Raw genomic sequence first — 22,309 nt, 5'->3', positions numbered from 1 at the left:
AGAAAGTTCTTCCTCAAGTAAGACGAGCTCTCCCATCCCCTACCCCGGGTTCCACCAAGGGCCAATCTGCACCCTCTGAGACGTCCCTCGGAGTGTGACATCCACAGTGAACACATCACTGCCAACGTGGGCTGGCCAGTGCAGAGTGGACTCACTTACTCAGTGTGTATATATTCCACGCTGTCCATGTGCTTTTCTAGGCACAGGGGATACAACAGTGAATGAGACCGGAAGGATTCTTCATCCTAGTGGTGAAAGTCTGGAGGGGAAGGGACATTTGCAGGAGGTTAGGCTGCCCAGCCTGAATCCCATTCACATGTCTAGGGATGTCTTGATGGAAGCCACTGACACAAAGGAGCAGAGACAGTGAAGAATTTATCTTTTGGTGGCAGCAAAATCTAGTGTCAAGTGATGGCAGGAGCAATGGGGACAACTGACTGACCGACCCACGGTGCCAATGTCGACATCAGCGGCACCCTCGCTGGGCTCTTGCCGTGGCCTGGTCAGGGCTGCTCAGCCTCCCTTGGTTCCTGCCTGTGTTCAAGGCCTGGCCACCTGCCTTTCTGTGGAATTGGTGAGTTTCTCAAGAACCTTCCAACAAATGCTTTTATTGCTTTAGCTGACCCAAGTTGGTTTCTGTGGTTTACAAACAAGACTCCTGACTAAAGACTTGAACCTCTCTGTGCCTCAGTTTCTTCATTTATAAAAAAGGAATAGGAACTATACCTACCACCAAAGGTTTGCTGATCCATTAAACGTGATAATGCAAGTAAGGTACTTAGAGCAGTGCCTACCATGTCGTAAGTGCTGAATAAATATCAGTTCATATTATTATGGTGGGACTATTACCTCACCTGCTCCAAACACTTCATGAAGGCTGCCTGAGAGTATATGAGGTTCTTGGCAATCAATCATATCAGGGAAGTAAAACCCTGAATCTTTTCAAATGAGCTGCTATTAAGCCAAGTACCCTGGATCCTGTACTTGTTCTGCTGATATTTTAAATAATTTTCTTGCTCTAAAACCACCATTCCAGCCTGTCAGCACCTTTTCTGAATGCTTATTTGACATTCTATACGTTGCATATCTTCCCCCTCTGCAGATGAGCTAAAGGAACAGAAACCAACATACTCCGAGTGACCACCAAATCCAGACGTTACACGAAACTCTTTGCAAGCATCCCCTCCCTTACCCTTCACAACAACCCTACGAGCTTATCGTATAGATAAGGAAATGAAGGCTGCAAGAAATGAACTAACTTTTCTAAAATTACACAGCTAGGAAGTACCAGGGCTGGGAATCAAACCCAGACCTCACGCCAGGGCTCAGCGCCAACCTGCCTTCAAATACATGAAGAGTATTATCGCATGGAAGAGACTGTTGTTCCACATGGCCCCATGCGTAGAACCTGGCTCCATTCGTTCAAAAAAGACTCCTTGGGCACTTACTGTGTGCCATGCACTGTACTAGTTGCTGGGAATACAGACCTAAGGTACGCTCCTAGGCCTCACAGACACAAAAATTTAGTGGGTGGAAGTTATAACCGGACAGACTATGGCTCCGTCTCAAGAACTTTCCAATGATTGAGTTGTCCAAATGTTAAATGAACAGTTTCCTTCTGAGTTCCCATTCAGGAGAGGATAGATAACCTTCAGGATTACACATTTTTTAAAAAAAACTTCAATTTTAGTGGGGAAAAAAAACCCCAACAAGATCCAGATGGCGCAAGTCAAAGTTCTTGTATTTAAACAATTTACTATAAAAAATATCTCTGGGAAAATTTAAGACAATGACAGAGAAGGCACCATCCATTGGAAGAACAATGAGATGCCAAACGTTCGAAGAATGACTTGCTATTGCTTAAAGAAAGGACAGAGGCTAACTAAAAAGCCCTCTAGGGCTTCCCTGGTGGCGCAGTGGTTGAGAATCTGCCTGCCAATGCAGGGACACGGGTTCCAGCCCTGGTCCAGAAGATCCCACATGCCGCGGAGCAACTAAGTCCATGCTCCACAACTACTGAGCCTGCGCTCTAGAGTTCACGAGCCACAACTACTGAGCCCACGTGCCACAACTACTGAAGCCCACGCGCCTAGAGCCCGTGCTCCGCAACAAGAGAAGCCACCGCAATGAGAAGCCCACATACCGCAACAAAGAGTAGCCGCCGCTCACCGCAACTAGAGAAAGCCCGCACACAGCCAAAAATAAAAATAAATTAAAAAAATAATAAAAGCCCTGTATATACACCCTCAGCCTAAGATTATATTACAGTTCATTAGTACCAGACTTAAATGTTTCTATCTCAACTCCACGATGACTTCCCTTGATTTCCTACCCAGAAAGGCCTACCCTGAGTGGGAGCAAGGAGAAGGCCCCCGTTGCCAATCTGACAAAATGTCCCTCTGGGGCTTCCCTGGTGGCGCAGTGGTTGAGAGTCTGCTTGCCGATGCAGGGCACACGGGTTCGTGCCCGGGTCCGGGAAGATCCCACATGCCACGGAGCGGCTGGGCCCGTGAGCCATGGCTGCTGAGCCTGCGCGTCCGGAGCCTGTGCTCCGCAACGGGAGAGGCCACAACAGTGAGAGGCCCGCGTACCGCAAAAAAAAAAAAAAAAAAAAATGTCCCTCTGAATCAGGCCCAGCCTCCTGTGACTTCGGGAAAGAGATGGACTCGCCTCACTTAAAAATGACCACTAGAGGGCGCGAACCTGTCCACTTCAAGTTCCAAAAACTAAAGTCAAGTTCCAAAAACTAAGGTAAAAGAACAATTTAGAGTAGTAAAATTCATAAAATGGCCTTATATACCCCAAGAAAAACTAGTTAGTTTTTGTGCAGTAATATCAGCTTATTGGAGCAGAGCTGTATGTAGTAGTTATATTTGCATTTAAAAGGTTGGAACCATTTACTTAAATCAGAGTGTACAAAATAATTAGCCAGAGCATTTTTTTTTTTTTTTTTGGCCGCATTGCACAGCATGCAGAGATCTTAGTTCACCGACCAGGGATAGAACCCGTGTCCCCTGCAGTGGAAGCACAGAGTCCTAACCACTAGATCGCCAGGGAATTCCCTAGCGAGAGCTTTTTAAATAACAATATTCATGCCTGAGCTCCTATCCACAGATATTTTGATTTACTAAATTTGTGACAGGCCCTACATGAGTATTTTTTAAAAGGTTTATAGGGGATGATGATATTTACCACTGGTTAAAAACTACTGGCATCAATTATCCAAAACTGTCTTATTCAAAACATCACTCATTCTATAAACATGAAATAACTAATACTTTAATAAATTTCTGGAGTTATCTGGTTTCCTTTATGATCTAATCTCTGCCGTGTCATAATTAACCTCCCTCACAGCTTCAGAGAAGTAAATATATATAACATATCTCACCTGTGAATTCTCTGCACAAGGTGATCTATAAACTCTTGACACATCACAAATGATAAGGAGGTTCAAAAACGTCTAATGTCCCTTAGAATGTCTCTCTTTGCAAGTCACATGGGACCAAACCTTCCCATGCAGTGGATGGTGTGCTAACATCACTGCCCAATAACAACAGGGTGGTGGTTCCCATCCTCTGGTTAACACCATGGTGAACACACACTTGTGGGACCCATAAATGCCAGGCAATGTGCTAGGCATTTAATTTTCTATTTAGAAGATAATTTTTTCCTTAATAGAATCAACCTTTTCAAAACCTAATTCATTTATTTTTAAGTCATTTTTGGCAACATACATAACAAAGAAACCTCCTTCTTTCTTTCCTCCTGAAGATTAAAAGAACATCTGTTGCTGCTCCACGTGTGGCATGGCAGCTATGGAAAATGTACCCCAGCTCATCCCACAAGTGCTCCTAAAACAGGGGGCATAGCTTAAAGCACAAGATATGCCTGCACTGACCAGCTGGGGAAACAGTTTTTAGCGCTGCATCCCCTGACATGACATCTTAAAGAAAGCAAATGCGGAAGCAAGTTAGAAACTGGGAGAGGGTAGCTGAGCCCTGTCTTTAGCCCTATAAGCAAGGGTCTCCCAGCGGCCCAGACTGGGAATAAATAGCCCAGCCAGCCAAGCCCCCAGGGTCTCTCCAATCTGTCAGAGACCCCTCCCTCTCCAGCAGAGTTAGTCATTCCTAGAAAGTGTATGAGCAGTCCAGGCAAAGCACATAAAGCACAGAGGATGAGGCGATCGGCACCTGGCCTGAAGCTTCCGCACAGTCTCTTCATCTTGCCGGGCCTGCCTCTCATCCTCGAGAGCCTCCTGCAGCTTTAGGTACATGTCTTCCAGCTCCCGGACCCGCTGCAAATACTGTTCCAGCTCAGAGGATTTCTGGGCAACCTGTTCTTCCATCTGCTGCCTGATCTGACGGTATAAAAGAGTCATGTTTAAACTCAGGTTGACTTCGCCCTCAGGGAGAGCCTCCCGCTCCACCACCACCCTGAGTGAAGCCGCAGCACAGCCCACAGCCGCAGCCCATCAGGGTGGACAGGGCCCGTCCTTCACTCCCCGAAGACCGAGGAAGCAAGAGCACCAAACTGATAATGAATGAATAACTTCCCCAGGAGCCCACTGCAAGTCAGCAACAGAGCCAAGCTGGCAAGATGATCTCACTCTAGCCTCCCAGCTCTTCACCCTCCACCAACCCAGGCAGGCTTTTGCCCCTCTGCCGACCGGGGCTGGCTCTGTGAGTTAAGGCCGCAGCAGCACCTCTGGGCATGCGATACTCACAAGCTTCTCCCGCTCCAGCTCCGTGCTGAACCTGGCCTGTAGTTCCACTTGAGTCTGAAGGCGCTTCTTTTCTTCTTCTGCTGCCCGAGATGCTGCTTCTTCTAGTTTCTACCCAAAAACCCATCCACAGAAAAGCAGGGAATATTACAATGGAAGTGCATTTGGAGAGAAATGGTCACACTTAAACATTATGGAGGAAGTCAAACATTCTCAGTGTTCAATAAAGACCGAATAAAACTTGTAGATCCACTGGAATTCCATTCCAACAATTTTCCCAGTCAACATACAAAACAAATTAGGTAAATGAATGATTCCTCATAACTCTGAACAACATTTTGCCAAGAAAATTTTAGTACAGTCATTAAGTTAAATTCACTTGCAAATGCATTCATGAGGTAGGAATCTATTTCTTGAGCTTGTCCTATACAGTTTTGTCATCTTAACATTATTCCTTAAAACTTTATCAGAGCTCAACTTCCCAAAGGGTGCATGAGGAACTCCACAGACCCTTTCCCTGGCAAAACAACATTTAGAAGAAAAGCAAAAACAACCATTTAAAGTCTCTGGGAATTATCCTAAAAGCATACAGCAAACGGAGAACACTTAGCAAGAAAATCAACTGAATCTCAGCAAGAATAGTGAAAGCCTATGGCATGTGAGCCACGGTGCAGCCCCCTCTCTGCCTACTGCTCCCCCGACATGGCAGTGGAAGGAGGCTCTACCCCATGGCCGTGGAACCAAGAACATAAGCCTCCCTCTCTCCTCAGTTTCCAATCTAGGGCTAAGGTATCTCACAGGAGGGTGCAGACAAAAAAATGTTGCTTGCCGTTCCAACAAAGAACATTGCCCACCATCAAGCCATCAGCCACTGCAGCTGTCCCAACAGTGCACCCTGGGAGGAATTCAGGATGGAGGAAAACAGGATCCTGGCCCTAGATAGTTAAGATGCATATCTAAGAAATAATTTTAATGAGCTCAGATTTGCATCTTCCCATACATTGAAAAGCACTAAAATCATTAACTTGAAATATCTGTTTTTTGTGATTAGCAGTAACTACATGTTTTGTTTTGTTTTGCTTTTTTCAACAAAAACTCCTTTGTATCCTGGCTCCCCGCTTACCTCTTTGGAACAGTTCCTCAGAGCTGAGAAGCTTTCTCCCGGGCTGGCTAGAGTCCTCAGTAAAGTCCCCGAATAAAACATAACTCTCAGATTTTAGCTGTGCTTTTTTTCAGTCGACAAGACCAACAAACTAAACCACAGGCCAGCTAGAAGTCTGACAGGCGAGGCCAGCAAAGAGCCCCCGTGTAGTAGGAACAAGTCTCAAAGACAGGCCTCAAAAACTACATGTGGGCCAGAATTTAAATATCAGACTGTGGGGCCAGGTTCCAGGGCATTGTTGAAAACAACAGAGCCACTGTGAGATGAACAACTGGAGGTGATACCAACAGAGGCATCCGGCTTAACAGAGAGCTGAGAGACTGACAGAGATCAGAAATGGAGACAAAGAGCTCTGCTGCCACATACAAAAATAAGCTCAAAATAGATTAAAGACCTAAATGTAAGACCAGATACTATAAAACTCCTAGAGGAAAACACAGGCAGAATACTCTTTGACATAAATCAGAGCAATTTTTTTTAATGTATCTCCTAAAGTAAAAGAAATAAAAGCAAAAATAAACAAATGGGACCTAATTAAACTTTAAAGCTTTTGCACAACAAAGGAAGCCATTGACAAAGCGAAAAGCCAACTTACCAAATGGGAGAAAATATTTGCAAATGATATGACCAATAAGGGATTAATATCTAACATATATAAACAGCTCGTACAACTCAACATCAAAAAAACAAACAACCCAAAACCTTGTACACTGTTGGTGGGAATGTAAACTGGTACAGCCACTGTGGAAAATTGTACGGAGGTTCCTCAAAAAACTAAAAAGCAGAATTACCATATGACCCAGCAATTCTACTCCTGGGTTTTTTGGGTTTGAATATTTATTTATTTATTTATTTATTTATTTATTTGGCTGTGTCAGGTCTTAGTTGCGGCACACAAGATCCTTGTTGCGGCATGCAGGGTCTTTTCGTTGTGGCACGCGAGCTTCTCTCTAGTTGTGGTATGTGGGCTGCAGAGCGCGCAAGCTCAGTAGCTGCAGTGCACGGGCTCTCTAGTTGTGGCGCATGGGCTTAGTTGCCCTGCAGCATGTGGGAGCTTAGTTCCCTGACCAAGGATCAAACCCGTGCATTGGAAGGTGGATTCTTAACCACTGGACCACCAGGGAAGTCCCCACTCCTGGGTTTATATCCAAGAAAAACAAAAGCACTGATCTGAAAAGATACAGGCATCCCAATGTTCACAGCAGCATTATTTACAATTGTCAAGATATGTAAGCAATCTAAGTGTCTATCAACAGATGAATGAATAAAAAATAGATGTGGTGAATACATATCTACAATGGAATACTACTTAGCCATAAAAAATAATTAAATTCTGCCATTTGCAGCAACATGGATGGACTTGGAAGGCATTACGCTAAGTGAAATAAGTCAGACAGAGAAAGACAAATACGGTATGATATCACTTATATGTGGAATCTAAAACATACAACAAACTAGTGAATATAACAAGAAAGAAGCAGGCTCACAGATATAGAGAATAAACTAGCGGTTACAGGGGGGAGGGCAAGATAGGGGTAGGGAAAGTGGGAGGTACAAACTGTTGGGTGTAAGATAGGCTTAAGGATGTATTCTACAACACGGGGAATATAGCCAATATTTTGTAATAACTGTAAATGGAGTGTAAACTTTAAAAACTGTATAAAACAAAAGAATGCCAAAAAAGCCCTGCTGACACCTCGGTCACCCCAAGGCACTGTGTGCACGCCCAAGGTTCTGCTTGGGAGGAGGACAGTCAGAGGCTGCACACCATGAGGCAAACAGACTCCACTGAAATAATCCAGCCAAATCATGAAACAAATAAATGAGCAAACAACAATAACAAGCTTTTGGGGGAGGGGCGAAAGCCATATCTAGAGTTGCTACAACGTATTATCTAAAACATCCAGTTTTCAACAAAAAATTATGAGATGTGCAAAGAAAGAGAAAAGTGTGACTCATACGCAGGGAAAAAAGCAGGCAATAGAAACTGCCTTTGAAGGGGCCCAGACACCGGATTTAGCAAAGACTTCAAAGAAGTTATTATATGTTCAAAGAACTAAGGAAACCATGCTTAAGGAAGTCATAGATGATATGATGATATCCCATCAAACAGACAACATCAATAAAGAGACAGAAATTATAAAAAAGAACCAAATGGAAATTCTGGAGTTGAAAAGTACAATAACTGAAATGAAAAATTCACTAGAGGTTCTCATACATACATTTGGGCTGTAGGAAGAATCTATCAAAGATAGATTGATAGGGCTTCCCCGGTGGCGCAGTGGTTGAGAGTCCGCCTGCCGATGCAGGGGATACAAGTTCATGACTCAGTCCGGGAGGATCCCGCAAGCCGCGGAGCGGCTGGGCCCATGAGCCATGGCTGCTGGGCCTGCGTGTCCGGAGCCTGTGCTCCACAACGGGAGAGGCTGCAACAGTGAGAGGCCCGCGTACCGCAAAAAGCAAAGCAAAAAAAAACAAAACAAAAAAAGATTCATAGAAATTATGCAATCTGAAGAACAGAGAAGAAAACAGCATCAGAGAAATGTGAGACACCCATTAAGTACACCAACATTCACATAACAGGAGTATCTGAAGGATAGGAAAGAGAGAAAGGAGAAGGAAAAATATTGGAAGAAATAGTGACTGAAAACTTTCCCAATCTGATGGAAAATACTAACCTACACATCCAATAAGTTCAATGAACTCTAAGATAATACAAAGAGTTTAACACATACTTCATATCATACAGACATACACATCATAGTAAAACGGTGGAAAACCAAAGACAAAAAGAAAATCTTGAAAGCAACAAGAGAAAAATGATTCATCACACACCAGGAAACACCAGTAAGACAGACAACCAACTTCAGAAACAGAGGAAGTCAGCACAGAGTGTGGCATTTCTAGGGGTTGCAAAGGGAGAACCCCACCAGGAATTTGGGGCTTTAAAGTATGCCACATCCCAGGGCACAGGTGCTGCATAGGAGGACACAAAAGGATGCTTGAGCTTGTGGTTAGCAGGTGCTCAGTGATTCAAGGCAGAAAGGATCAACCCAAAGGCGCCCCAAATAAAGACCATGACCACACACTGAGGACTCAGCACCACACCCAGAATTGTGATATACACAACTGAGGAAGAAAGTTTCCCAATGAATGTCAACTATCTCTTACAGCCTGTGGTACTTGACCTCCTAGCCCTGAGATGGAAAGGGAAGCTGACCCAGACTGTATCTTTGGCTCCAAACAATAAGTAAAACCCCACAATTCTAACACTAAGGGTCTTCCAAGATCCTCATGAGTGAAGATGGGAGCTAAGGGGGAAAACCTAAAAAAGCAACAGATCCTGTCCAGTTCACCAAAAGTGACCTTGACATCCTTAGGGGAATACAATGTCTCATCTTTCTCTGACAAAATTCAACTGTGCTCATTGTTCTTATAAATGTTCTTTTCTGGTCAATGAAATGTCCCTGCTACCCTGAGACCCTCATAACTTTCAAGGGCTGGGTAAACCAGGGCGTCTCACTCAGTGGTCTAGATGTACTTCCTGCGAGCACAGTTCACAAAAAAAATCTCTCTACGGTTGCATTAACCTAGTCTTGGTAGAACCAAAGCTCTACCAAGTAAGTGAGGTCGCTGTGGCCTCTGCAGTGAAATGAGAGCCCGCCCCCAGCCCAGCGTCCACGCCCACCTTCCTCACGGTCTCCAGCTCCTGCTGCTTGTTTTCATTTGCCACCTGGAGCTCCTTCATCTGTCGCTCCAGCTCCTCCTGCTCAGCCAGCACCTTCTTCCGGAGTTCTTTCCGACGCTGGCGGGCTTCTTTGTGTGGTGGGGGGCTGCCCAGCTTCAGCAGATGGATGGTAGAATGGATGGCTGTGAAAGGCATGGGAGAAAAAACAGGGAATACCCTTTATTCTTTGTAAGCCTAACATGTAAATGGCATAGTGGGAATAAAACCAGAGACCCAGGATAATTCTGATCCTGCCACTGAGCAGTGGTGTGACCGTGAGCAAGTCACAGAACCTCTTACAGCACGGGTTTCTCATCTCTAACATGAGAGAGATGATCTCTGGAGTCCCTTCCAGCTCCAAAGTTCCGTAACTGCCTATCTGTGCTTAAACAGATCTTGATTTGGGAATATCACACACATTTGAGGAAATCCCAACACTTCCAACTCCCTTTCCTATACTTCCCAAAAGGCCAGGTAAGAACAAGACATAGCAAGGGCTGAGATATAAAGTTCCTGGTATCTGATTTGCTGCCTGCTGTATTTAGTCTGCCCCTCATCCACACCTTATGAAACCATCTCCCTCTATACTCCCTTCCCGAGGTGATAACAGCAGCTACCGTTTTTTGAATATTTGCTATATATACACCCTTTACATGCATTATATAATTTCTACGTGAAATCTGATTTCTTTCCTGATTGTTTCAATTACTTAAAGAGCTAATACTTTCACATTGTTCAAACTCAAAAGCATGAAAGGACATAGATGAAGTCTCGCTCCTACTCCTATCCCCCAGTACTGAGTTCTCCACTCCACTAGCAACTAATGCTAACAGTTTCTGTGCATCTTTCCTGAGATACTTTAAGCATATAGAAATAAACATGTATATACGTTCTCCATCTTCTGTTGACACAAATGTTGGCATAACACACTCTTCAGAGCCTTGGAGAGCTTTCCATATCAGTACATACTGCACAGTACTGCACAATTCTCCACTGTGTAGCTGTACCATAATCTGTTCAACCACTCCCCAATTAATGGACGTTTAAGTTGTTTGCAATCTGTCACAAACATTTCTGCAATGATGTGTCATTTTTTAAATATGCAACTATATCTTCATTTTCTAATTATGAACCCTCACAACAACCTGAGAGGTCGATACTGTTATTTGCCCCATTCCACAGAAGAAGAAAGCTGCTAGAGAATTCCTAACTCAACCCCAGAAGCCCAGGAGAGAGGATTCAGACCCAGGTACACTTGCCTCAAACTCTTAAACTACATCAAAATGACCATAATTTTCAATAAAACAATTTTACCTATGTTCAAGAATATAACATTCAGAATCCTCTTTCATGATTAAAAATAAAATCTCATAAAGTGTTTCATTCTTTACTAATTTTGAAGTAATACTTTAGTTTGAAAGTTATTAAATCAGAAGTTTGCATTCTTGAGATAATTATTTGAAACTAGTGATTTCTTGTGAAAGTAACAGATCTTGAAAATTACTTGAAGTATTCAAAAGCTATTGCACAATTCCTCTTTTGTTTTACACGTTACGAAATACTCAAAATGGCTACTTTAAAATTCTTTACAGTCCTTAAAAGGGGAAATTCCATGTTCTTTAAATAGTAAGAGTAAAAAAACCTAAAATGTCCAGTTTATAATTTTCCCACACATTCATCAGGCAAATGAAATTGATGAAAATTTTGGGAACTCCTCTCACTTTGTTATTCTTCTAGCTACTGTTTCACATAGAAATAACTATAGACAATGAGGAAACAATGCCGAGTATCTTTAATGAGATCCAAAGCTGAAAGAGCTCTCAAGTCATATCATGACAAGTAATAAAAATTACCTTACCCTGAATCCACTCTTGTTTCTTCTTCTTATCTGAAGCACTGATTTCAAAGGTCTTATCAAAACATTTTATGAGAAAAAGGCATTTCTTTCCATCTTTGTCAGGCAAGGACTAAGACAGAAAGCAAAATTAGTCTTTAAAATTTTATTTTAAAGTATTTAGATTAAGTTCAATCTTAATTATTTATATAAGAAGTACCTATAAATGAATATTACTGATTTTCTAATGCTGCCCCCTAGGCAACAGTACTTATGGTAAAAATGACCCTGGATTAGTGTACTACACCTAGACTGGGAGAACCAACACCACCTTATGGGCCATGCTTTGGGCTTTCCTGAGCACAGCAACCCTTGTACCTTAGCACATCTCTTAAGGGAACCCTGGAAGATATACCCATGGACTGTTCCAATAGGTCTTGACTCCTATAGGATATGAGGCTTCTAACCCAGGGTGATTCCCACACCCTCCAGATGCGTCTCTCCCTTCCTTGCACCAGGGGTATTGTTGCTGGCAGGCTGTGGTTCTTGTCCTATATCCTTATAAGTAGACTGGTATGGCCTATGGTAATCTTGTGAGTCTCCATGTTTACCTGAATCTAAGAAGACCCCTTACTGGGCACTGCACACCCTAAGACATTAATACATACCATTTCAACCATCAAAACACATTATCATTTATGAGTGAGATCTTAGGTATTTTAAATGTTCTTCAATAAATACAGATGTGGCAATAGTTCAGCTATAAATTAAAAACTCAAAACTTTATGTTCTTGAGGACTTCACTTCTTTAACCGAATTAGCAGCTGTGACTAAAGTATTCTGAGAGTCACCCTAAGTATTCCAAGGCAATGCTCACATCTTCTTTTGGTTTATCTATTACACTCAAAATGGCCCAGGTATTCTGATATATTCATGATTTCAAACACTTTCTTACTAAATTTTTTTTTTTGCTTTATTTTCTTATTTATGACTCCATTTTATTCAAGAAATGATCCCTTCAATGTACAAATGAGATTTAATCCCTATATTTTATTCTCGAGTATAAGAAAATTAACTCACATTAGAAAAAAATTTTGTCAGGTATCTAATTTTTTGGTTCAGAAACTATGGCTACTGTATGCCTGTATTATTTTGGAAATGTAAATTTTAAGATTATTTTTAAGGCTCTGGAGTCTAGAAGAAGATACACTACTTGAACAGCAGGGGGCAGCACTGGAAAGAGGTAACCGTTGACTCTTACCTCCACACAGCAGTTCTCATCCAAGAGAATGTCTCCTTTCTTATCTTTCAGATCCTCACTCACATAGTAAGAAATTATGTTGGGTTTTAGTACAAACCAGCGTTCAGTCCAGTTTTTCCGTCTATGGCCTTTTTTCATCATGTAACCCTATGAAAGATTAAATCTGATATAAACTCCTGTCCTTTTATTTATAAGAGCTGATACCTCTTCCTTGACATTCTTGCCTACTACATTATCTGATGTGTGGCCTTGAATACATGAATATCAAAGGTTCTTGCCCTTTGTGGATCATGAACCCTTTGAAGAGCTACAAAGGCAGGGCACTATACCCAGTCAAATTCATGCAAGCATGTGCAGATAAAAGTTTACATAGAATTTTAGACACTCAGAGACATCTCCTCCCCCCACCCAAACCCCCCAACCTCGCCAAAAGCTATATGCAGATAAGAGACTGCAAGACCCCCTGATGTTAACAGCATTGTGGGGTTTCTTTTTTTAATACCTTATCTTTTAGGGATGCCTACTGAAATATTTATAGATAAAATGAAATGTCTGGATTTGTGTCAAGATAAGACAGGAGAGCTCAAAGTAGGCGGGGAGGATTAACCAGGTATCAGTGGTTCCTGGGGCTGGGTGATGGGTATACGAGAGTTCATTATACTATTCTATCTGTTCCCTTTAAAATAGAAAACAAACACATGCACACACACAGTGATCTGAGATTCTCAGTAAATCTAGACCTAGACCTCACAGTGATTCTCAGTAAATCTAGACCTCCATCAATGAAAATGCTAAAACTTATCAGTCAACTTGGCCAAGCATATCTTCTCAGCCAGTCCCCCTCTGGCACCAAAGTACCTCTCTGCCTGACCTCACAATTCTGGAGGATGACTCTGCTCCAAAGGAGCAGAAAAAGAACTGGACCAGTAGTTAGGCTACTGGCTTCTAAGTATAGCTTCTATGCTATACTTAGAAGCACTTACTAGCCCTGTGCTTCCTTCCCATACATCAGCATCAAAGGTGTATGATTAAAAATTTTACTTCAGCAAAAGTACACATTTATTATAGGCCAAAACCCTTCAGTACTATTCAAGAATAACTCACTTTTTTTTTTTTTTTTTTTTTGTGCTACGCGGGCTTCTCACTGTTGTGGCCTCTCCCGTTGTGGAGCACAGGCTCCGGACGCGCAGGCTCAGCGGCCATGGCTCACGGGCCCAGCCGCTCCGCGGCATGTGGGATCCTCCCGGACTGGGGCACGAACCCGTGTCCCCTGCATCGGCGGGCGGACTCTCAACCACTGCGCCACCAGGGAAGCCCTAACTCACATTTTAAATAGTAAATCTATAGGTGCTGATAGCTTATGGTAGACTATACACATTGTTAAATATATGATAATATCTTGGCTGTATCATTCGATTATTACACTAAGTTCTAATCATATTACTTGTTCAGTTTGCTAATCCTTGAACATTTAAGCCAAAGCTATCTCATACTGCAATTCATCTGTAGTTCTATATTCTGCCATCCTAATCTGTCTGGAAATCCTCTTCAGACAGAGACCATGTCTCATAACTCTTCGCAGCACCAAAAACTTACACAAATTAAGCCTCAATTAATTTTTTTGATGGGCTCCATTTGGAGAAAAGAGCAAAAGCAATATCACCTAACAGAGCAAAGAAAGGACCAAAGTAAGGAAATCCCAAATCAGAGCTATTATTCAATGTAATAAGGTAGGAAATCTAATCTAATCCACTAAAAATATATAAATTCTACTTAATAAGCATTAAGCCTCCATACGTATATCAGATGCTATGCAGGTGCTGAGAAAACAAACTTTATCATCTAATATGATAAACACAACTTTACTATATAAAGGTATTTTTTCCCAAAAGAAAGAATATTTTTATGATTTTATAAAAATAATATATATCATATATATAAAGAGAGATCAACATGTGTAAACATATATAATAGTAAGTCCAATAATAAGAAAAGAACAAAGAATAAAATAAAATTCACAGAAATCCCACAATCCAGCGGCAATCAACATCTTGGCACTCATCCTTCCAGACAGCTCTACAAACACAAATCACATTGCATGAAAGGGATGACAAGACACCTACTGTTCAACAAACTTTTTTTCACTGAACAATATGCCATGGGATCTTTCAGATGAATAAGTATGGATGTACACGTGACATAAAAGTACTTTAAAAATGTTTAGAAATGTGATCATTTAAACAGTTATTTCAAAATAGTAATTTCCCAATGCTTAACTATAATTCTTTACAATGAAAGCCTAACACAAGACTGGGAAAATAAGAAACTTTATTCCTGTTCTCAATCAGTGTAAAAGTATAAGTGACTTAGACTCATCTTTGTAATGCAAATTTGTTTTATTTCAAACATGTCAAATTCTAAAGGTAAGGAGAAACAGTGTTATAGGACTCTTACCTGTTTCAGCACATCTAATATAAGCTCATTAAAGACCTCGTTAATTGCCATGGACACTGTCTGCCGATCCATGCCTTTGCTAAACTGTCCATTTCCAATAAGCTCAATCAGTTCCCACACGGAAAGGCCATCTTTACTGTCATCAAAGTTGATTTTATAATTTTCAAATTGTTCTTGTTGCCAACCTCCTCCCATAGCTTCTGTAAGTTTCTTAAGCAGGTATTCAATCTATATAAAGAATTTTTAAAACATTATTTCATAGCAAAAAAATAACTTTTAAACTTAGGTATGTGCCTGTGTCACTTACACTGAAAGGTCAATTTCAGAAATATTCTTTTATAGTGCCAAAAGTGTATCTTTCAAGAATCATGATACTACCAGGGAGAAGGGTATGGATAAAATGCCATTTATTCTATATGAAACTAGAATAAGTAATCAAAAACTGGAATCTTTAAGAGTATAGTATATTTGCATACAGAACTAAAGCAAACTGCACACATACTATCATACACAAACTAATTGATGTGATCTGATTACTCTTGGATTTCAATATATCAGAATATTAATTTTACTGAACAATAAGCATCTCAAAGTACGTACAACTTAGTCACCAATTTATTAATTTTCCACATAAGCCAATTATTTGAAATTAATGCTGCTGCTTCTCATTAGAATGCTGACAATGTTGTAAACAACGGTGAATTCCTAGCCTGGGCCAGAAAAGTCTATTAAATCCCGAAACACATAGCTTTGTATAGAAAAACAGTAGAAAATACTGCACGCATCCTTCCAGACAGCTCTACACACACACACATCACATTGCATGAAAGGGATTACAAGACACCTGCTGTTCAACAACCTGTTTTTTTCAGATGAATGAGTATGGAGGTACACGTTACATGAAAGTACTTTAAAAGTGTAAATGAAATAGTAACAGTTAAACAAAACAGTGATGCAGTAATACTGAATGAGAATTGATCTCTCTTATCTTCTGGAAAGCCTGGGTATCCTACAGTGCTCTCTCAAACTCAACATGTGCAAAAATGAATGAACCATCTCTACCTTTCAAATGGCTTCTCCTCCAATTATGGATTTCAGTTGGGAACACCACCATTCACCCATGTCAGGACCCTTTTCCCCACTCCCTTACATCAAATCAGTGACAAAATCCTACTGTTTTCACCTCCCTTCTTTAAACTCTGCCTAGCTCCCTATCACCTCAAAGATAAAGGCCAAGCTCCTCTGTGTCCCCTGTGATCACCCCTGCCTACTGTCTCTAACATATTTCCTGCCATGCCCTACTGCAGATTTTACACTCCACCAATAACCACCATCAACACAGATCGCAAGCATGTTCTGTAAAGGGCTAGCTTGTAAACATTTAAGACTTTCTACATCTCTGGTATATGTTCTTCTTTGTTCGGGTTTTTTTTTTTTGTTTTTTTTGGTATTTTTTAACAACCCTTTAAAAACGTGAAAATTATCTTAGCACATGGGCTATATAAAAACAGGCTATGTGGGCTGAATTCACCCAGCAAGCTGTAGTTTGCCAACACCTGCTATAGATTGTAAGTAGTCTACCCATTTAACACATTTTTTTATGCTTCTATGCCTTGCCCCATGCTGTCCTATCTAGATTACCTTTCCCCATTTCTCTACCCAGCTGACTGGTATCTGTTCAAATCCTACATTGTCTATAATATTCCCACTCAGGATAGTCCAAAATGTGGACCAGCAGCAACAGCATCACCTGGAAGCCTGTTGGAAATGAAGAATCTCATACCGCACCGAAGACCCCAAAATCAGAATCTGCATTTTAACAAGAACCCCCAGTACTTCCATATGCACATTAAAGTTTGAGAAGCACTGCTCTGGTAAAACTGCTCTGACCTAGGTCAGGTGTTCCTCTTCTGTGTCACCGCACTCAGCATACTGTATTGAAACTATCTCTATACTCATACGCTGCCCCCTGTAGATTTTCTGAAATCCTTACAGGAGGGACAATGTCCCACTCATCTTTGAATCTCCAGAACTCAGAATCATACATAGAATGTAGTAGAGGTCAATTAATGAAATGGAAGTAAACTAAGCTAGGTCTCAATTTTTCTCATCTATGAAATGGGTATAATAACACCCATCATACAGAACTACTATGGGGATAAAATGGGACAAAAATAGAACACTGTGCACAATGTCTGGCACAGTATGTACTCCATCAATGTTTCTTCCTTCTGCACTGAGTAGAATATTATTCAACCATTTAACATTACATTTAAGGCAGACTGGTTCAAGATGGCAGAATAAAAGGATGTGCACTCACTCCTTGTTGCGAGCACACTGGAATCACAACTAACTGCTGAACAATCATTGACAGGAAGACACCGGAACTCACCAACAAAGATAACCCACATCCAAAGACAAAGGAGAAGCTGCAATGAGATGGTAGGAGGGACAATCACAGTAAAATCAAACCCCATAACAGCTGGGTGGGTGACTCACAAACTGGAGAACAATTACACCACAGAAGTCCACACACTGGATTGAAGGTCCTGAGCCCCATGTCAGGCTTCCCAACCTGGGGGTTTGGCAACAGGAGGAGGAATTCGCAGATAATCAGACTTTGAAGGCTAGTGGGATTTGACTGAAGGACTTTGACAGGACTGGGGGAAACAGAGACTCCACTCTTGGAGGGCACACACAAAGTAGTGTGCACATCAGGACCCAGGGGAAGGAGCAGTGACCGCACAGGAGATGGAGCCAGACCTACCTGCTAGTGTTGGAGGGTCTCCTGCAGAGGCAGGAGGTTGCTGTGTCTCACTGTGAGGACAAGGACACTGGCAGCAGAAATTCTGGGAAGTACTCCTTGGCGTGAGCCCTCCCAGAGTCTGCCATTAGCCCCACCAAAGAGCCTGTAACCTCCAGTGCTGGGTCACCTCAGAGCAAACAACCAACAGGGAGGGAACCCAGCCCTACCCATCAGCAGACAAGCACATTAAAGTTTTACAGAGCTCTGCCCACCAGAGCAACTCCCAGCTCTACCCACCACCAGTCCCTCCCATCAGGAAGCTTGCACAAGCCTCTTAGATAGCCTCATCCACCAGGGGGCAGACAGCAGAAGCAAGAAGAACTACAGTCCTGCAGCCCGTGCAGTGAAAACCACATTCACAGAAAGACAAAATGAAAAGGCAGAGGACTATGCACCAGATGAAGGAACAAGACAAAATCCCAGAAAAACAACTAAACGAAGTGGAGATAGGCAACCTTCCAGAAAAAGAATTTAGAATAATGGTAGTGTAGATGATCCAGGACATCGGAAAAAGAATGGAGGCAAAGACCGAGAAGGTGCAAGAAATGTTTAACAAAGACCTAGAAGAATTAAAGAACAAACACACAGAGATGAACAATACAAGAACTGAAAAGAAAAATACACTAGAAGGAATCAATAGCAGAATAACTAAGGCAGAAGAACGGATAAGTGACTTGGAAGACAGAATGGTGGAATTCACTGCCGTGAAACAGAAAAAAATAAATGAAGACAATCTAAGAGACCTCCGGGACAACATTAAATGCACAAACATTCGCGTTATAGGGGCCCCAGAAGGAGAAAAAAGAGAGAAAGGACCCGAGAAAATACCTGAAGAGATTATAGTCGAAAATTTCCCTAACATGGGACAGGAAATAGCCACCCAAGTCCAGGAAGCACAGAGAGTCCCAGGCAGGATAAACCCAAGGAGAAAGATGCCAAGACACATAGTAATCAAACTGAGAAAAATTAAAAGACACAGAAAAATTATTAAAAGCAACAAGGGAAAAACAACAAATAAAATACAAGGGAACTCCCATAAGGGTTACAGCTGATTTCCCACAGAAACTCTACAGGCCAGAAGTGGGGGGGGCACAATATATTTAAAGTGATGAAAAGGAAGATGCTACAACCAAGATTACTCTACCTAGCAAGGATCTCATTCAGATTTGATGGAGAAATCAAAAGCTTTACAGACAAGAAAAAGCTAAGAGAATTCGGCACCACCAAACCAGCTCTACAGCGAATGCTAAAGGAACTTCTCTAAGTGAGAAACACAAGAGAAGAAAAGTACCTACAAAGAAACACCCCAAAACAATTAAGAAAGGTAACAGAAACATACATATCAATAATTACCTTAAATGTGAATGGATTAAATGCTCCACCCAAAAGACACAGGCTCGCTGAATGGATACAAAAAGAAGACCCATATATATGCTGTCTAAAAGAGACCCACTTCAGACCTAGGGACACATACAGACTGAGAGTGAGGTGATGGAAAAAGATATTCCATGCAAATGGAAATCAAAAGAAAACTGGAGTAGCAATACTCACATCAGATAAAATAGACTTTAAAGTAAAGAATGGACAAGAGACAAGGAAGGACACACATAATGATCAAGGGATCAATCCAAGAAGAAAATATAACAACTATAAATATAAATGCACCCAAGATAGGAGGACCTCAATACATAAGGCAAATGCTAACAGCTATAAAAGAGGAAATCGACAGTAACACAATAATACTAGGGGACTTTAACACCACACTTACACTAATGGGCAGATCATCCAGACAGAAAATTAACAAGGAAACACAAGCTTTAAATGACACAAGAGACCAGATAGATTTCATTGATATTTATAGGACATTCCATCCAAAAACAGCATATTACACTTTCTTCTCAACTGCACACGGAACATTCTCCAGGATAGATCACATCTCGGGTCACAAATCAAGCCTCGGTAAATTTAAGAAAACTGAAATCATATCAAGCATCTTCTCTGACAACAATGAGAAATCAATTACAGGGGAAAAAACGTAAAAAATACAAACACATGGAGGCTAAACAATAAGTTACTAAATAACCAAGAGATCACTGAAGAAATCAAAGAGGAAATCAAAAAATACCTAGAGACAAATGACAACAAAAACACGATGATCCAAAACCTATGGGATGCAGCAAAAGCAGTTCAAAGAGGGTAGTTTACAGCAATACAATTCTACCGCAAGAAACAAGAAAAATCTCAAATAAACAACCTAACCTTACACCTAAAGGAACTAGAGAAAGAAGAACAAACAAAACCCGAAGTTAGTAGAAGGAAAGAAACCATAAAGAACAGAGCAGAAATAAATGAAATAGAAACAAAGAAACAATAGCAAAGATCAATAAAACTAAAAGCTGAAAAAAAAAAAACCTAAAAGTTGGTTCTTTGAGAAGATAAACAAAATTGATAAACCATTAGACTCATCAAGAAAAAGAGGGAGAAGACACAAATCAATAAAATTAGAAATGAAAAAAGAGAAGTTACAACAGACACCGCAGAAATACAAAGCATCCTAAGAGACTACTACAAGCAACTCTATGCCAATAAAATGGACAACCTGGAAGAAATGGACAAATTCTTAGAAAGGTATAACCTTCCAAGACTGAACCAGGAAAAAACAGAATATATGAACAGACCAATCACAAGTAATGAAATCGAAACTGTGATTAAAAATCTTCCAACAAACAAAAATCCAGGACCAGATGGCTTCACAGGTGAATTCTATCAGACATTTAGAGAAGAGCTAACACCCATCCTTCTCAAACTCTTCAAAAAATTGCAGAGGAAGGAATACTCCCAAACTCATTCTATGAGGCGACCATCACCCTGATACCAAAACCAGACAGAGATACTACCAAAAAAGAAAATTACAGACCAATATCACTGATGAATATCGATGCAAAAATCCTCAACAAAATACTAGCAAACAGAATCCAACAGCACATTAAAAGGATAATACACCACGATCAAGTGGGATTTACCTCAGGGATGCAAGGATTCTTCAATATACGCAAGTCAATCAATGTGATACACCATATTAACAAATTGCAGAATAAAAACCATATGATCACCTCAATAGATGCAGAAAAACCTTTTGACAAAATTCAACACCCATTTATGATAAAAACTCTGCAGAAAGTGGGCATAGAGAGAACCTACCTCAACATAATAAAGGCCATATATGACAAACCCACAGCAAACATCATTCTCAATGGTGAAAAACTGAAAGCATTTCCTCTAAGATCAGGAACAAGACAAGGATGTCCACTCCCACCACTATTATTCAACATAGTTTTGGAAGTCCTAGCCACAGCAATCAGGGAAGAAAAAGAAATAAAGGAATACAAATTGGAAAAGAAGAAGTAAAACTGTCACTGTGTGCAGATGACATGATACTATACATAGAGAATCCTAAAAATGCCACCAGAAAACTTCTAGAGCTAATCAATGAATTTGGTAAAGTTGCAGGATACAAAATTAATGCACAGATATCTCTTGCATTCCTATACACTTACAAGGAAAGATCAGAAATAGAAATTAAGAAAACAATCCCATTCACCATTGCAACAAAAAGAATAAAATACCTAGGAATAAACCTACCTAAGGAGGTAAAAGACCTGTACTCAGAACTATAAGACATTGATGAAAGAAATCAAAGATAACACAAACAGATGGAGAGATATACCATGTTCTTGGACTGGAAGAATCAATATTGTGAAAATGACTATACTACCCAAAGCAATCTACAGATTCAATGCAATCCCTATCAAATTACCAATGGCATTTTTTACAGAACTAGAACAAAAAAAATCTTAAAATTTTTATGGAGACACAAAAGACCCCGAATACCCAAAGCAATCTTGAGGGAAAAAAAAGGAGCTGGAAGAATCAGACTCCCTGACTTCAGACTATACTACAAACCTACAGTAATTGAGACAATATGGTACTGGCACAAAAACAAAAATATAGATCAATGGAACAGGATAGAAAGCCCAGAGATAAACCCATGCACCTATGGTCAACTAATCTATGACAAAGGAGACAAGGATATACAATGGAGAAAAGACAGTCTCTTCAATAAGTGGTGCTGGGAAAACTGTACAGCTATATGTAAAAGAATGAAATTAGAACATTCCCTAACACCATACACAAAAATAAACTCAAAATGGATTAAAGACCTAAATGTAAGACTGGACACTATAAAACTCTTAGAGGATAACACAGGAAGAACACTCTTTGACATAAATCACAGCAAGATCTTTTTTGATCCACCTCCTAGAGTAATGGAAATAAAAACAAAATT

At 40.8% G+C, this 22,309-nt stretch overlaps 1 protein-coding gene across 1 annotated transcript in view; it reads right to left on the bottom strand.

The window, feature by feature from the left end:
* The window catches only part of SWAP70 (switching B cell complex subunit SWAP70), a 78,077-nt gene that overhangs the window by 3,860 nt on the left and 51,908 nt on the right, over nucleotides 1-22,309 (bottom strand). Inside the window, exons 4-9 of the mRNA XM_060018481.1 lie at nucleotides 15,159-15,386; nucleotides 12,705-12,851; nucleotides 11,468-11,576; nucleotides 9,571-9,752; nucleotides 4,724-4,831; nucleotides 4,191-4,357 (exon numbers count right to left, since the gene is read on the bottom strand). Of these exons, the coding sequence (XP_059874464.1) occupies nucleotides 4,191-4,357; nucleotides 4,724-4,831; nucleotides 9,571-9,752; nucleotides 11,468-11,576; nucleotides 12,705-12,851; nucleotides 15,159-15,386 (941 nt within the window). The remainder of the gene's footprint in view (nucleotides 1-4,190; nucleotides 4,358-4,723; nucleotides 4,832-9,570; nucleotides 9,753-11,467; nucleotides 11,577-12,704; nucleotides 12,852-15,158; nucleotides 15,387-22,309) is intronic.

This window comes from Delphinus delphis, chromosome 8 (genome assembly GCF_949987515.2).
Source record: "Delphinus delphis chromosome 8, mDelDel1.2, whole genome shotgun sequence".
Classification (NCBI taxonomy): domain Eukaryota; kingdom Metazoa; phylum Chordata; class Mammalia; order Artiodactyla; family Delphinidae; genus Delphinus; species Delphinus delphis.
This window is presented reverse-complemented; position numbering and strand designations above follow the sequence as displayed.